Consider the following 16,822-nt stretch of genomic DNA (forward strand, 5'->3'; position numbering starts at 1 on the left):
AGCTTAAATTATTTGCTCATTAAAACATAAACCAAACAACATCAGACAACTAAGAACAGCTTCTAATACCAAGAAGCCAGATATTTTGAGTTTCAAACAACCTTCTTCAAAAACTACACAGTTTAAAGAACACTTTTTTTGTTTACCTTGTCTTGTTCTAGCTGCTCAATCAAATTCTTTGCATCACGCAGCTGCGTAATCAGTTTAGTCTTCTCAGCCATGTGAAGGTCCTAAAAAAAGACCCCAACCACAAGCTTAAAGCACTGCCATCTGTAAGAAAATACCTTCTTCTGACAAACAGCTTAGGTTTGGCTCTGACCCTGCACTATGCCTTGGAGGAAGAGCACAGAATAGAATCCAGGGAAATTGAAGTAGGCAGCTTTAAATTACTTTTAAATCTCCCAGTGCTAGGCTGCCTCATGGCTTCCATAATAATTCAGATATCTGAAGGCTTTGTTACAGCCTCCACAGTTCTCTCACGGATGTCAGAGCTGCTACAGCAAAATGGGAAAGCAACAAGCCTAAGGCACCTGCTCTATTAGCTGCATCTCAGCTTACAAGAAGATGTCAGCAATGCAAAATAATTGGCCATTACTGGCCTTGTTCTGGAAAAGGTCCTTAAAATACTTGAGTCTTTCAGAGCTCTTCCTAACTGGGCTAGTGCTCAGAGACCAAGACAGGGAAGGGACTCTGATCTCCAGAACTGCAGTTGAGTACAGCTATACTTCTCACATTTTCATGTTTCCATCACTATCAGCCATCTTACTTTTACTCCACACTCAGCATTAATGGCCTTAAAAGGAAAATTGAGCAAAACAATAATTTAGCTTTGGGACTGCACTTATGTTATCTTCACTATATTGTGCTCTCCACTGTCCTGCCTTTCTGTGTTTTCTGTTCGTTTACATAACGGATGCCTCTTCCACTATGTCTTAAAGGTTTACCTCTGCTCCACTTTTCTCACTTTACCCTATGTCTTCTGTGCTATGACAGTCTTTTCCTCACCCCGACTTCCCACAGCTACTTTATTTCTGATACTATTTTGATGGTTATTCATACAGTAAAGTTTCATACCCTTCTTTACAGCTTTTTGAGTAATTCCTCAATGTGTTCATTCCAGGTGGGTTTTGCACCTTTAACTCCAAAAAAGTACAGGGACAGTTTGTTTAATGGTCTGCCCTATTACTAAATTTTGGAAATATTGGAGTTCTTACTGTCTTTTAGTAGCTACCCATAAAGTTAAGAGCATTTTCCATACCTTCATTTTCTCCAGTTCCTGAAGTCTCTCTTCTAACTGTTCTTGAAGTGCCTCTTTTTCATTGGTCAATTGGGCACAGCGCTCCTTATGTGACCGAATCATCTCCTTACAACGTTGCAACAAGTTCTCTTGGCGCTTCACCCTCTGATTAAGAGTTTCCAGTGTTTTTACAGAATCTTCATTACCCTCTACAAGACAACATACCAACATTATCATATACACACCATTTCCAAAATGTAGATCTGCATTAATCATTCGCATTGTGGGTGACTCACAGGTCTTTAAAGTTGTGCAAAGTCTGCAAAAGTTCCTAGTGACTACTGTAACTGCCAGAAACATGCTACACATACACAGAATAGTAAATACAGTCTTTCACACCAAATTAATTTACAAAACCCCAGTTACTATACAAGCTTCAAAACCAAACTATTATTCAACAAGGTTTTCTATGCAATTAAAAAGTCATCATTATTTATAAACCTGCATGCTGCTACTAACAGAATATTCACAAGCAGGAAAAAATGCGAAGCAAAGCAAATCACATCTCTCAAGTGCCAAGCACACATATTCCTGCTTTCCCAGGGCTGGGTATGATGTTAATTCTAAAATATCCAGGTTGGCAATACTACATTTGGCATGATACAGGCCACGTTTAGCGTCTTTCTGAGCTGTACTCCTCTCTGTATAACTAGCACATTGGATAATATTTTACTGTGTGTTCTGCTCTGATGGTCTGGATGCTGTAAGAGTACTTGGCGTGAGAATAGGATCAGACAGGTTCAGAGGTTCGGTTCATGACCATAAGTCTTACACACTATAGTCCAGAAGCAGACTCCAGCACCGGAAACACCTTGAACCCTGATTCTTAGGGACTGGATACTTTATTTCCTAAGCACTACAAAAGACATGATGCTGGATAAGAAAATCTCTGATCTAACCCTTCATATCATCCTAACATACAAAAATCATGGCAGGTGCTGAACAAAGATCATTTCAAGAGGCATGTTCACCTCTGTCTGAACCCTACCTTTTATGAAGGATAGCAATGAACAACACTTTCATTATATATCAGCATTATAATGTCCCTTGCTCAGTAATCAAATATACACAATGCTGGGAGTCCCATAACTCAAATAACCTCCTGATGTGAGGAACAGTTAAATTATTCAATAGCATGAATATAAAAATTGATCTTCGCTTTTACTTTTTCCTGAGACAGGGGGGAAAAGAAAAAAAAAACAACCCAAAACAAAAAAAAAGACAGACTGGCAACTGGTCTCCTCTCTAAACTCCAGGGATAGGTCCTTGCTAATGGGGGACAGAATCTCTCTAATCATATTAAGTGGGGATAGTAACAACCCCTACCAGCAAAAGCAGTAATTACAATACTGTCACCACTATTGACAAAGGCAAGATGTATCACATTTTAATTCTTATGAAAATTTAGTATTTTAGAAGGGTTATCCTGTCCTCTAGCTGCCACACTGTTTTCAAAACAATTGTCTCCTTCTAGAAAATATATTCTTGCTGTGACGTGTTCAGCCCTAAGTATTGTTACTCCATCATAAATAACAGCAGACTTATTCCCCAAAATTCAAGATCTCTTGAAAAAGCCGCAATACCTACCATTGCTTCCTGGTTCCACAGTATTTTCTGTACTGATTTCTTTTGTTGGACTTTGAACTTGTGGTTCAGATTGGATGTTTGGGTCAGGCAATTCAGTGCCTATCTGACCATTCTGTAACCTCTGTTTCAGCAACAATACCTAAACGAAATGTTCTTTTTGTTAAAAAAAAAAACCCAAGGATTCTAAGTAGATCATGTTTTCATCTTCAAAACTAGAGAGAGTTAAATAAAGTTGATATCAGCAAGTAGAGAAAGGAAAAATCTGTCTGATTTTTTTTAGAATTTTAAAAATCAGAATTATGTTTCCAATTAACAAAAATAGTACCATTACTACGTGGAGTGGAGAAACAAAGATCAATTAAGCAAAACACATAAATTTTGCCAAAGCAATTTTAGCTGAATCATCTGCTAATGTTATGTTCTTGATAACAAAGACATTACAAAGGTTTTTAAGCACAGATCGAACAATCATATTTAACACGAGTGAGATTTTACAAAGGTATCCTCTACCACAAAGACACACTTATAATTTCTAAATAATCATAAATTCTCAAGTAAAAAAGTGAAAAGTTCTCAAAAAAAAGTAGGAAGAGCAGTTTTAAAGAACAACTGTTGGGTAAGGTATCTTACCTGAGTTTGCAGGACACTAATAAGTTGATCCTTTTCTTCTAAGGAAGCATCAAATTCCTCTTGGAGATGTTTCTTAGCTTGTTGATCCATCTGGAGCTCCTGAGAATCATAAATAAATGCATCTCAAATGAAAACTGAAATGTGAATTTAAAAGGCTTATCAAAATATTATGAAATAATATTAAAAATACCTCTTTGCAGTTGTGACCCCAGCATACAACCATAAAGTGGATATTTCTTTTACTATACAACATTCCACGCAACATAAGAACATCCCATTATAATACCAGCATTAAAACAGCAAGAGTCTAGACTTGATGCAAAATTATCAAGGATTCTTTCTTCCTAAAAATAAGTTTGTGTAGGGATCACTTCAAGCCTGCTCCTGAAAACTGTTTTCCATGCACACATTTCTCCTGGAAGTTGAAGACTGCACTTTGGTAAACTAGATGCTTCATTTAGCCACCAGATTAAGACAACATAAACTGCAGAAATGTAAATTTCTCTTACGCTCATTCAATATGCTACATTCTAATATGACAAGTGACATTTATAAGAGCAGAAAGTTAGCTTTTTTTATTCCTCAAACATGTCTCAAATGAGAAAGCCACAGAATGCCAAAGAACTTAACTATGTGGCTTGACTTGCTACTTACTTGCACTCATTTGGCTGAATACCTTTAGAAACCTGCAGATGTTGCCTAAATGCATTAGTAGGATCTACATAATCTTATAAAATACTGCCTTAGGGAGGTTTCTTATATTTACTTCCTATGCTTTTAAAGTCTAAATATTTTAATTTCTTTAAATACTTACTGTTCTAATAGAAAATAAATGTATTTAAAGTTAAATTAATTCACATCTAACTGCTTATTGAGGGAATCAAACCATACACATTTCATGCATACACTGCAAATTATTTCCCAAACTTGTATTTTAATTTTTTTTATTTCTATATTTACTTCATCCATATATACCTTCCCAGTGATTTACCCCAGAAAACTAATGCTTCTATGACCATTATTCTGCAAAGATCGCTTGTATAAAAGCAAGCGCCACCCATAAGCATGGGTTCTGCTAGCCAGGCAAAGATAGAGGATGACAGAAAGAGAAAGAAAGGAAGAAAAAGCAAACAAGAGACAAAACACAGGGCACTGGATGCTTCCTGCATTACTTTCCTTCAACTCTGAATCTTGCTTTTATGCTCTTTGGCTGCCTATCCCTTACCTCCAACAGTGAATCCCGGCTGCCATAGCTGAGCCCGATACCAGCTTTTGAAAACTGCAGCTGTGTGAGCTGAGCCTGCCCAGCCATGCCACAGGCAGGACAGTGCTGGAAAACATCACTGGAAAAAACTATTCCTCTCTCTTCCTCAGTAACTATATCCACTTTTTAACACTGCATTGCCTCAGGTTCTCAACAGCTACGGATCACACTTGTGCCTAGTACTTCTGAGCTTTAGAAGCAATTCCTTCCAAGTGAAGCAAAGCAGCTCAGTGCAAGAACAAGTGCCAAAGAGATTTACTGAAACCGACACAGAAATAGTCTTCTTTGGTTCCCAAAGTTCTTTTTGATCCTTGTCTGAGAAGGAGAACACTGAAGACTGCTTGGAGACTGCTGTTGAGGAATTACTCTTAACAGCAAAAAAACTAAGGTAAGCAAAAGACACACTGATTTCCAGGGACTATTTCACACTGTCAGCTTGGCCTCAAAGGAGACTTAGTTTATTCTTACATGGCCCTCTTCCAAGAAACTTGTCTGATTCAACATATTTATGGGGAAAAGGGACTGTATGATGAAGAAAAGGATTTTTTAAATTAATTTCTGATAACAAATTATTACATCAATGAATGATCTATTTTGTACCATTTTAGCTTCCACAATGGAAACGTACCATTTTATTTGTAATTTTTCTTTTAAGTCTGTTTTACCTAATGCTATAACACTTGGGCTTCCAAAAGACCAAAAAACTACTTTTTGAAGTTTTTCAATTAATAAAAAAGAATTTCAGTGTTAGATTTGAAGGAATCTTTAAATCTACAAGATTTATAAGAATGAAATTAGATATTACGCCAAATATATATACAAATATATATTTATATATATAAATCAGAAATATATATAAGATATATATATATACATGAATCAGAAGGACTATGACAGAAGAACTGAAAAATAAGTATGCACGTGTCCAACCCTTTTTCATAATCAAAAGCTTTAACTCTGGTATATATATGCCTTCCAAACTTTACCAAGTACCAATAAGCTGGAAGACTAAACCTATTGGAGCATGTGGATATAGACTTAACACAGAATGAGCTTCTTTCATTTGACCTTATAGTGAACTGGGAAAAAAACCACATTGTCAAGCCGCTTTGGTCAGTAATGCTGTGGGTTTTCCCCTCCTATGGGCTGACAGTTTAGCTTAGGACAGAGTGACAGCACAGGCGCAGGCTCTGGCTCAAATGAACACGGCACCTAGCACTCTGGCCCGCTGTTCTCAGCTGCTGGGGCAGAAGCAGCACGGATCTGAACCAAAATGCTACCCCCGTGGCACACATAATTCACAGTCTGCTCACCTGGATTACATCCTGCATCGCTGAAGCGGCATGCCCTGCAATTTGCCAGTGACCTCCTTTGAAATGACTGGCTGCCCGACTGGTCGCACAGGGGCAGCCCCTTGCGGGTGAGCATGAGCCTTGGGTACATGCACGTCCGCATACTCACAGTCGCCATCCCTCACCTCAAGGGACTGACCCGGGCCCCTGTCTGCAGGAGAGACGCCTGACTGCCTGGACTTAGTCTGCCTTCAGGCAAAGGTGAGACCTTGCCATGGTCTGATGGCTCTTGCAACCTCCATGCCAGTACTGCTGCTCAGCACGGTGCACGCCAAAAACACGAGTGCAGCCACAGAGAAAGCCCATGGCTTTGAGCAAGCAGGCACCCAGCTCCCAAGTGAGGTAAGAGTGTGGACAGAGAGGCCCTCACACACCTGTCTCTGACCTTGATGCTGCACTCGCTCTTGGGGCAGTAAAAAGGCTTCAGCTTCACATTGTGCTTCACCAGGGTTTGACAATATGGCTTTTGTGAACTTGCCTTTTTAATTTGCTCTGCCCAATAATTTGTACATGTCTTGTATTTAAGTCCGATGTGTTTATTATCAATACCAGATACATTAGAGCTTCTCCTTTTAATTTCACTATAACCTAAGGAGACAATAGTCATAACACAGCCTACCTGATTTTACGACTGAAATCAAACTATACTGCAAATCCATAAAAACAATGTAAATATTATAATTGAGATCAAGATGAGTATTTTCAAAAATTCAATCCTAAATTTTTTTATTGATAGTCATTAAAATCTTTATTAAAAAGCGCCTATTACTTGTATTTGCCTAACAGTATTTCTCAATACTAGAAGAGCAAAAATTGCACAGGAACATATACTGCTGAGCCCAACAATACTGCAAGAACCACACACATTTCCACCTATTTCACAATGAACAGAAAAGGAGTTCAGTCAGTACGATGAGCTGCTCTCTCAGAGTATGACAATAAGCTGCTGAATGGGAAACAAGCCAGAGAACTAAGCCCATATAAACAAATGAAAACAAGTGGTAAAAAAACCTGCTGTGCGATAGAAAATATTTTGTAAAGTGAACAAAAAAAATCAAAAGTTAGGCAGAGAAAGATCCTATGTACATGTGCTATAAAGTAAATACTCAATAAAGGAAGTTACCTCTCTCAGTTCTCCAATTCTGCGAAGTGCTTTATCCTGACTTTGACTCAGAATGCCCTTAAAAAGAGGAAGAATAAACATCAGGTATATTAAATATAACTTTACATATAAAGTATAAATAAATTCATAGAATTGTATTTCAGCAGAAGAATTAATGATTTCTATTTCTCCTTCAAGTCAAACGATGTGTAAGTATTATCATAAACTGCCAACTGTGGGTTGGCAATCTATCATCTGAATTCAGCTGATGCAATAAAAAAGGCTGGAGTACAATAGCTTCACAGTTATTTCAACAAACCAATATTAGCTTGGCTTCCTTAGAAATCCCAGCTAAGAAAGACTCTTTTGTTATACACACACACACAGATATACACACACAACTTACTGTGTGAACACACACACACAATGCAGTGAAAATTAAATCTGTATTTGCACTACACATTTTAAGACTCAGAAAAGCATTCAGGTAAGAGAGGATGAAAAGTAATGCTTACCTGTAGCTTCTTCTTCTCCCGTTGGATAACTTGATAAGCAGACACTAGCTAAAATACAGAAATCAGATATAATGATGATAATGCATCCGCTTATAGCTATCAAAATAATTTGCTTAGCTGCATCACTATCTGCATTTTCAAACTCTTCACTTCACTTGAGAAAGCTCTTCCGACAGACACATACTTAAATTTTCTCAATGTTTCCTTTTTCCATTTATAAAATATCTCCAATGTATTAAAAAAATAAAGCCTACATGACAAAACAATGAGGTTACTCAGCATTCATGCAGTTTTCCCTTCACTAAAAAGACCTCTAAGAACAGCCATTCTTCAATACAGGCAGCCAAAAACCCAACTGTATCAGAAAGTTACACCTCAGACATCTACCCCACAGGGATGTACATTTGCAAAAATACACTTACAAGTCTAGCAGAAAAAGGTCTGTGTAATACTGCATGTTCTCATCCCATGTGCTTTGCATATACACAGAGACAAAGAAAGACTGGAAGTGGACAATATTTCTCATTGTAAGCTGACAAAAGGACTTCATGAGTAACTGCACAATTTAGTTTAATTAAAAATTTGATCACAATTGCCTAAGCTGTCCAAAGCTGAAGTAGCATAATGGCACTTGGAACTAGAATATGCCGTTTTCAAACTGCTGAAAAATTAAAGGAAAACAAATCCAAAATACCAAACCCAGAAATCTTTAAGTCAAAAGATACCTTCAAATTCTTATTTAAAATAAATTAGGATTTTTCAGAATTCAAAATTACTTTTCATTTCAGTGTCATACTTATTTTGCACTTAAAAGAAAACTAAAACTGCTATGGATGGTTTCCCTTCCCATATTTTTTGAGATGCTACTTTGTATCCTACTTTAAATGAGAAAAAAATTTTACATCTTAAATTCTCATTATATATTGAAACTACTTTCTTCCAAGCTCCAGCAAAACAATTTTTTCCAACTGAACTCAAGAAACTCACAAAACCAGAAAAAAACCCCAGACCTTTTTGATAGAGAAAATTAAGACCTGCTGGACAGACTACACTAAAAAAACCAAACAAACAACGAACAAACAAACAAACCCCAAACCAAACCTACAAACTGAAGAATTTTCATTTTGGCAACACTGTTTACATAAACTTTTAAAAAATACACCTTCTTATACTAGCTGGACAAGAATGAAAAATTAATGGGAGACAACAATTCCTGAACTAATGGAAGACAACTGTTTTTTCAGGTATAGGCTGAATACTGTAATTGTTGTATACATATTTTAGATTCCAGGGATTTTGACCATAATAGCCAAAAGTCTGCACAGGAATTTTTGTATTTGAGGCCAGCAAACATTTAAAGAACTGTAAAAAAGAGTGAAACTGGCCAGTTTTAAATGCAAAACACATACTTAAAAAAAAAAAAAAAAAGAAAAATACAACACCACCACTTGGAAAGCTTTACTTTTCCCAACAACTTGGAAAATGAGTAGCAAAACTACATTTATCATTGGTTTTCACTAAAATAGCAAAAGAAATAGTCCTTGAATGAATTCCTTCCAGGGAATACCTGGAAATTAGGGAGAGTAAAACTTATTTATTGAAAACAAAATGCTTGTCCATCACGTGTATACGGAATATACACTGTGTACTTCAAGAACAAGTTTCAGAAGAAAAGTAAATTTGCTGTCATGAGAGTATAAGCCATACTCACATCTGTACTGAACTCCACCCCTTGCTACAGGCTTTCAGCAGAAACAATCATAGGCCTACTTTGTGTGAGTAACTACTAATTAATCTCTATTGCTGACAATGTGAAATTATTTACAAACAAGAAAAGAAAAGGATTTCCACATTTTATTACCAGAAAAACATTTGGCCTATGTAGGTCAAAAATAACTACACTTACAACAATAACTTAACTTCCACGTTAGCTGTAAATTGATCAATTTGCTCCAAACGGGAAAACAAAAAGATTACCCGCTAGTGCAGTATCGGTTAGCCTCATCTTTTCCCCTCTCCACCCAGGTAAGTCAGTAACAATGTTGCCTACCTCTGAGTATTTTCCCCTATAGTTGCCCAAACTGCGCTCCATTCTGCGCAGTCTCTGCAGCAACTGCTCTTTGCTGAGGCTGTCCATATTTCCTGGAGGCTCTTCTGTTTCACTTTCAATGTCAGAAGGTGGATCAAAGGTGGGACCGCCTGTGTCCAAGTCCAGTCGATTCAATGAGTCTCTTGAAGAAGTTCGTACCAGAGACTCCTTGGAAGAAGAGCGGAACAGCGACTCTTTTACTGGGCTTCGAAACAAAGACTCCATGGAGGGAACTCGGAGCTGAAGCCTCTGGGCAAAAGACTGACTGTCACTCAGCTGCAAAAATTCAAAGCAAGTAATTACTTCTGCACTAGTTTTAGGCAGACACACACACTACAGCCCAGGAAATGGAGACCTGACCTGGGCAAAGGAACAACTGTTCCCTAACACATGCATGACACAAAATAGCTACCACTCCCTTAGAAGAATCATCTCCTTGTGCAGAAAAATCAAGCATGCAACTACCAGATGTGGGCAATTTCAGACAGCAACTAAATCCAATAAACTATGGCTCTGATTTAAACTTCTAAAAGAATGTATTTCTGTGTAACCCCTTTAAAAAGTGAATATGTAACTAAAATAAATAGTTGCATTTACCTTTGTCCCAAATGTATATTAAAAAAAAAACAACCTTTGACTCACTTCTTGATGTATTAAACAGAAGACTGTATCTATCTCAAAGACAGAAAATATTTTCCTATGATTAAGAGAACAAATTTATTGTATAAGTCCTTGTAAAACAGTTAGTTCTAGCATGCCATCTTAATCAGTCCTTTATTTTATTTTAAATGGCTTTATGATTTTTACATAAAATGCAATTATTGATTTATGCAGCTAAGGTACTTAAGCTGTTCTAAAACAAAAGGTTCTGTGCTAGGGTACGGTATACTGCTGGTGCTACAGAAGTGATCTGAAAGCATTACTGCATGATGTTGCCCCCCACAATCAGATGTTGGGACACAAGTGCTAGGAGCCACTGCTAATCCCAATCCAGCAAAGAGAACTTTTTGTGAGACATATTAAAGAATGATATCCACCTTTATCACTTGTGACAATTTTTTTAAGCCTATCAGTTCTTTTCCTTCGGCTAGAAATTAGCTTTCTAGCCACACCACATGCCCTCTATTTTTGAAAGCGAGCTTAACGCTCCATATCCCGTGCTGGCTGTGTTGGTGAGCCATGAGATGCAACTCAACGCAGGCAGCCTGCAGCACGCCTCAGATACTGCTAACCTCCCCCTACAAAAAAAGCTCCACGCATCAGTGACAACACTTAATACCAGCTAATGGGATTATACACAAACAAAACACCCTAGTATCCTGACAGGCAAGTACTTGTCATCCCTACTCCAGCACGAAGATATATACTGGGCACTTAAGCCAACATAACACAAAGACAACACGGCAGTGAAGTAGGAAACAAACCCCTCCGTATCCTCCCCATACCTGCGGGGAGGCTGGTCCACTTCCATTGTTTTCTGTAGATCTGGGAAGTGGTTGTTTATTTAAGTTCTACAGGAGGAAAAATAACTGTTAGAAGGAATAGACTACAAGGACTATAATTCACTGATTCTTACAAACAGCATCTGTGCTTTTACCTTGCCTGTGTTTTTAGTACTTTCTTTTGAATGTTTATTAAGATGTCTTCATGCAAACAAGCTAGTTTGTTAAATTCAAAACAGATTGCTGCAATATACAGAACTACAAAGCAGCTATGTGTGCATGGATTAGTATGAGACATCTGCAAATGCTGACATCTCCAATTAAATTATTCATAATGATTATTTATGTAACATTTATGCACAAATCAAAGAGACACCAAAAAGACAAAATGATAGCAGGAAAAATCTAATTGATGAGCAGTGTTGTTTACAGCCAACATGAGTAACAGTGGAATCACACCGTCTTTCTCTGTTTAAGTACATTGGGGGGGGGGGGGCGGGGTGTGTGTGTGGAAACTACCTGGAAAAAAAGTGCTGGTAACAGGCTGTTTAAGAATCTAAACAAGCACAGGAAGAAAATCAGACTTTCAGAAAAAACACCCTGTGAAAAACTTCACGCGTACGTTCCTCTGCACTCCCAAACAAAGAAAAACAAAACCAAAAAAACTCACCCAAAAACCCAAAACCAACGCAACAGAAAGCAATAGTTTTGTTTGTTCGTTCGTTTGTTTTACCAGAGTTCAGACATTTCTGTTCCTAGTCTGTCTGTCCTGTTTTTCCTATGTCCTGTGTTTAGGCGTTTTCTAACCTGTACAAATCCAGACGGTTTTCTGGTGTTTAAACCAGGTCAAACTGAAGTAGCAAAACATGCTAGAAATCAGCTTTGATATGAATTTTTTCCAAGAGAAGCAAAGCACTGAGACATATCAAACAAAGTATGAGGAATTCAGCTGAAAGCAGTGTAACTTTTAATCAAGGTGTACCCTGACAGCTATATGCAAGCTGTAAAGTCTAAGGTGTATATACAACTAAAATATCAATCATAATCATCCATGTATCTGCTACATGATTACACCCACACCTTCTACTCTGTGTGGATACGCAGATAAGCATACACAAACATAAATGTAGGAGAGGAATGATTTAGTGTAAGAGGGCTTAAGAAAGGTTTGACACAGAGCAAACTTAAAAGAAGTACAAAAATACCACGGAAGAAAGAGAAATCCAGGAAGTTAAGGAAGCCAGAGACATAAGCAGTCACCTAGATTCAGACAGAGCGAAATGAATGATAACCAGCCATACAAGATGACTGTTTGGATTTGGAAATTGCGCTTCACCTGGCTTGAACAAAATCTGCATTCTGCTTCAGAGCACTATCCTGTTGCAGTGGATTTATTCTTAGTGGATTAAGAGCTCTTACTGGGTTTTAAACTATAGCACTCATACATTTTTTTTCTTGGCTCCATTACCTGTTCTTTTTCATTTCCTAACTGAAAGGTAATAATAAGGGTAATCCAAATAAATTTTTACCTTCTGCTTTATAATTTATGAAGCATCTAACATGCTAGTACTGGACTGACAACAGAGGAAGACCAATACTTTACCAAGAATTACAAACTAACTAAAAACACTTCTTTCAAAAATCATATATTCTGATACCCATAAAAAGAATTAAAGGAAACTATGGAGGGTTTGTATATCTAATTCATAAGAATAATTTAATAATATTTAAGATCGATTATAAAACACAAGATTAAGTAGATTTATTAAATCTAATAAAGCGTTCATGAATATAAAAACCATGGATGCTGTTCTTTTCTGTGAAGATCCTTAAAAAGCTGCCATTTCAAAACTAAAACTAATGTTGCCACTTTTAAGATTTTCCTATTAATTGTGCTGACATCTTTGTATTCAATCTGTGTGAACAAAAGTAGAACCTCTATTTGGGATTAGACTTTCTATTGGCATAAATCATAAAAGGGATACACTGGTAATCTTTCCTATAAAAACTGGACCACCACAGGTATCTAGCTGCTGCAATTCTAAGTCACTGTGCTCTAGGGCAAAGGGTCATATTCTGGTGTCCACACAGTGAAAGGTAAGCATGAATGGAAGCTGCTATATATAAGTATGGATTCAAGAGGCTTTGAAGAGCTTAAAAGCCCTGGCCTTTCATAAGCCTTAAGAGATGTTTCAGCAAAACTAGAATCACAGAGCGCAGGCTGGCCCTTTGAAAGTCTTAAAACCAGCAGAGTTATGTCAGGGTTTCTGGAGACCAACAGAAGTCTTTCCTCCATGAACTCACAGAACATACACAACTGTATCTCTATCCAAAGAGAGCTATACTTACAATCTCTAATAAAAAGGTTGCTTTTTGTTATTAAGATGTATAAACCAGAGCTCAGTTTTAACTGGACCACATTAGGGTGTCCTAGTGACACTTGTGCTTCCTTACTTCCCTATTTCTGAAATGCAAACTAATTCATCTTACTTATTTCTCAAAGGTATAAATAGATTCATAAGCCTGAAGAGTGAAAGCTTAAATGTCTGCATTTAAAAACATTTTACTGTTCTCTCTCCTTCTCAGGTGTTCCAAAATTGAGTAAATTATGGAGGAAGGAAGGAAGGAGAGCTTAGTATACATTTTCTTCCTTCATCTTCTTTTAATTTTTCTTTAAAAAACCTCTCTATACAAGAATATTTGAACTGTTTCTTCATGCAACAAAACTCATGTAGCTTAGTTAGTAAAGAGTTTATACTAACTTCACCTATGCCAAAAAATCCACAATTACAGTCACTTCTCTATGATGCTCACTTTCTTGGATCACACATCACTTGCACACACAGTTAAAATACTGGTCTGTTTTAGCAGAATTAATACATATTTGTGTGTGTTGATGAAACTTTCCCTCTCCTGCATCTTTAGTTTACCTAGGTTTCCCAAACATATGTAATGGGTTTTTTTAGTATATATTCGTATATAATCAGCTCTCCTCTTCCCTTTAAACTTTTAAATCATTATTTCCTCCCCCCCCCAATTCTTACTGTGAGAGTACAGCTCTAGAGCTTTCAAAAAGTTCAGAGAATAAAATCAGTTTTACAGGTCATGTATTATTCATACGCATTGGTAACAATAACTCTTACATTATAATTATCTGCTATGTATGCAGTCTATAGTCATATAAATATGCAAGTCAGTGATTCCTGCCACTAAAGTATATACTAAAAGATAATATAAAGACAACATTTGAGCATTCAGAGAATTATGTTTTTTGAAATGCAACTGTACTAGGCATATTCTGTAGTGTAGTGAAAAACAGCCCACAACTGTTCACTGCTGTAAGTGTAGAAAAACTTAATTAAATTTGCAGTGAAACTTTAAGTAGTGATCACTGGTCCTGGAATGTGGTCAAAATACCTAGAACTGGAAAGAAAAAAAAAAATTGTAACTATTTCAGAACTACACATTTCAGCACAATCTGAATGTCCTCTTTGCTCCCCATCAAAAAGCTCAATCTTGAGAACACCATGACTGAGCTAGTAATGAATCTGTGCTCTGAGGGCATGCTCTACACAAGCATAATCCTTTACAACAGATGAAGACTTTCCACAGATCACATTCTGAATCACTGTTTCAGTCCAATCTTGCTTAGCTCGAGAGAGACAAGTCCAACACAACGTGGCGTGTTGTACTATGTCCATCTGCTTATCAAATTTCTATCCTGCTATAGTTTTCAGTGACTTGTCATTTTCAGCCTCTGTGTGAAAGCAAAAAAGCACTTGCTAAACTGGAAAAGCTAAGTAATCATGAAGCATGAGGATGAGCTGGGATCCTTTAAAAAAAACACTGGGTTTTGAATCACTACAGACTCAGAAATGCCATGCCTCTGAAGCATGTGAAAGATGCCATCCCAGTCCTGTGACAATAATGAGAAGAATACAGGTTTATATGTGCGTATGTTAAAGTAGAAGGCTGCTTTCCTCCCTCTGCCTGCTTCTTTTTCTCCACTCCTTGTTCTCTTCTCACTGAGCTTCTCCACTTGTATATTATGAAAACAACGTTTCCAGACAAAGAAATAGATATTTAAAATCTAATTATTAAAAATCCCCAACTATTTATCTTCACAATAACAGCTGCCAGGTTACCAACTAGAAGTAGCTGAATTTCAGTGTCTATGTGAGATAATTATTTCCTGCTACCATTAGTAGTAAATGATATTGTGAGGCTTCCACTGTACACAGCAAAAAGCATGTAATTTTTAGACAAAAACAATCTCAATGTTTATCATATTCATTTATCTTGAAATACATAGACATACATAAAAATGAAGAGGAAGACTCAATCACATTAATGAATTCTAAGCAACAAACGTACAAACTTGTGCACCAATTATTTAAAACTTGTGTAGAGTATGGTTACCTGTATAACAGAAAACGTGTTAATTTTTTTATGTTACAATAAATTCACATCATACAGCACACCAGCCAGGAGCTATCAGGTACTACCTCAGTGAAATTTAGTGCAGGGTTAGCAACAGGGTAGTTAAGATAGATGCCTTTGTGAGAACAAGCCACAAGCAACACTAGGTTTGCCGTCTAGTACAGTATTCTCCTCCCCCTGCTAAAGGCATCACTAAGAGGGGTGGGAGGACTCACCACACCGTCACTCTGTGGCTTAGGTTGTTTGGTGGGATCCAAAGCAAAGATAGTATACTCAGAGAGAAAAGCAGGTTCTGCTATCATCCCGGCTAACAGCTGTCATTCAATGCAAAAAGTAGGAAAATGAAAATAAATCAAGCAATAAGGTAAAGAACTTTGCACAATTTCACTCAATTTTTCCACACTATTAAAAACATCATAAAACAATACAGCAGTTTATGAGACAACAGAAATTGATAAAGGCAGGACATAACCAGAAAATATGCATTAGATCATTTCAGAACAGCCAAAATACAGTTTTGATCATTTAGAAGTAAAGAAACACACAATTAAAAAAAAGATCCTAGTAAAGAAACACACAATTAAAAAAAAGATCCTAGTTTAGCCAAAGATAAAGACAATATTTCAGGCACCGATACTGTAATTTTTTTTAACTTCTGTGGATGACTTATCTTCAGATACCACTAAGCCTTCTTTGCTCTCAGTTACGTGTGAAAAACTCATTATTCTAAAAATTCTATCAGTATTTCAGTTATAAACAATATAAATTGCATGCTTTTGACTATTTATCTTCTAGTGCTCTTATACACTAGAATTCTAACTCCATTAAAAAAAAAAATAAATTCCTTACAAAATTTTTCAAACTACTAGCAGACTATTTTGTAAAAACACTACAAGTTGAATTAACATTTTATCAAGTCAGTATCAAAGAAGAGATTTAAATTCCTAGAGACAAAAAAAAATGGAGAGAAAGAGGCTGGAATTTGAATTCAAACTGGATATATACATGTAATTTAATGCAATCCTAATGCTGTTAGGATGCTGTAACAGATTTCAAAAAATATTCCTCTCATGATTTTACTCACACACAAAACTTCAAGGTTCA

At 36.8% G+C, this 16,822-nt stretch overlaps 1 protein-coding gene across 6 annotated transcripts in view; it reads right to left on the minus strand.

Annotated features, from left to right (window-relative positions):
- GOLGA4 (golgin A4) overlaps positions 1-16,822 on the minus strand; it is a 71,380-nt gene that overhangs the window by 39,411 nt on the left and 15,147 nt on the right. For 2 of the 6 annotated variants that reach the window (XM_075493534.1, XM_075493533.1), the window contains exons 3-11: positions 15,934-16,032; positions 11,282-11,347; positions 9,798-10,112; positions 7,748-7,795; positions 7,254-7,310; positions 3,515-3,613; positions 2,885-3,023; positions 1,259-1,446; positions 147-230 (exon numbers count right to left, since the gene is read on the minus strand). In XM_075493534.1, coding sequence (XP_075349649.1) covers positions 147-230; positions 1,259-1,446; positions 2,885-3,023; positions 3,515-3,613; positions 7,254-7,310; positions 7,748-7,795; positions 9,798-10,112; positions 11,282-11,347; positions 15,934-16,032 — 1,095 coding nt within the window. Of the gene's footprint in view, positions 1-146; positions 231-1,258; positions 1,447-2,884; positions 3,024-3,514; positions 3,614-7,253; positions 7,311-7,747; positions 7,796-9,797; positions 10,113-11,281; positions 11,348-15,933; positions 16,033-16,822 lie in introns of those variants that run through there. The other 4 variants (XM_075493536.1, XM_075493537.1, XM_075493535.1 and 1 more) reach the window with 4 other exon arrangements.

The sequence above is a fragment of the Mycteria americana genome, chromosome 2 (genome assembly GCF_035582795.1).
Source record: "Mycteria americana isolate JAX WOST 10 ecotype Jacksonville Zoo and Gardens chromosome 2, USCA_MyAme_1.0, whole genome shotgun sequence".
NCBI lineage: Eukaryota > Metazoa > Chordata > Aves > Ciconiiformes > Ciconiidae > Mycteria > Mycteria americana.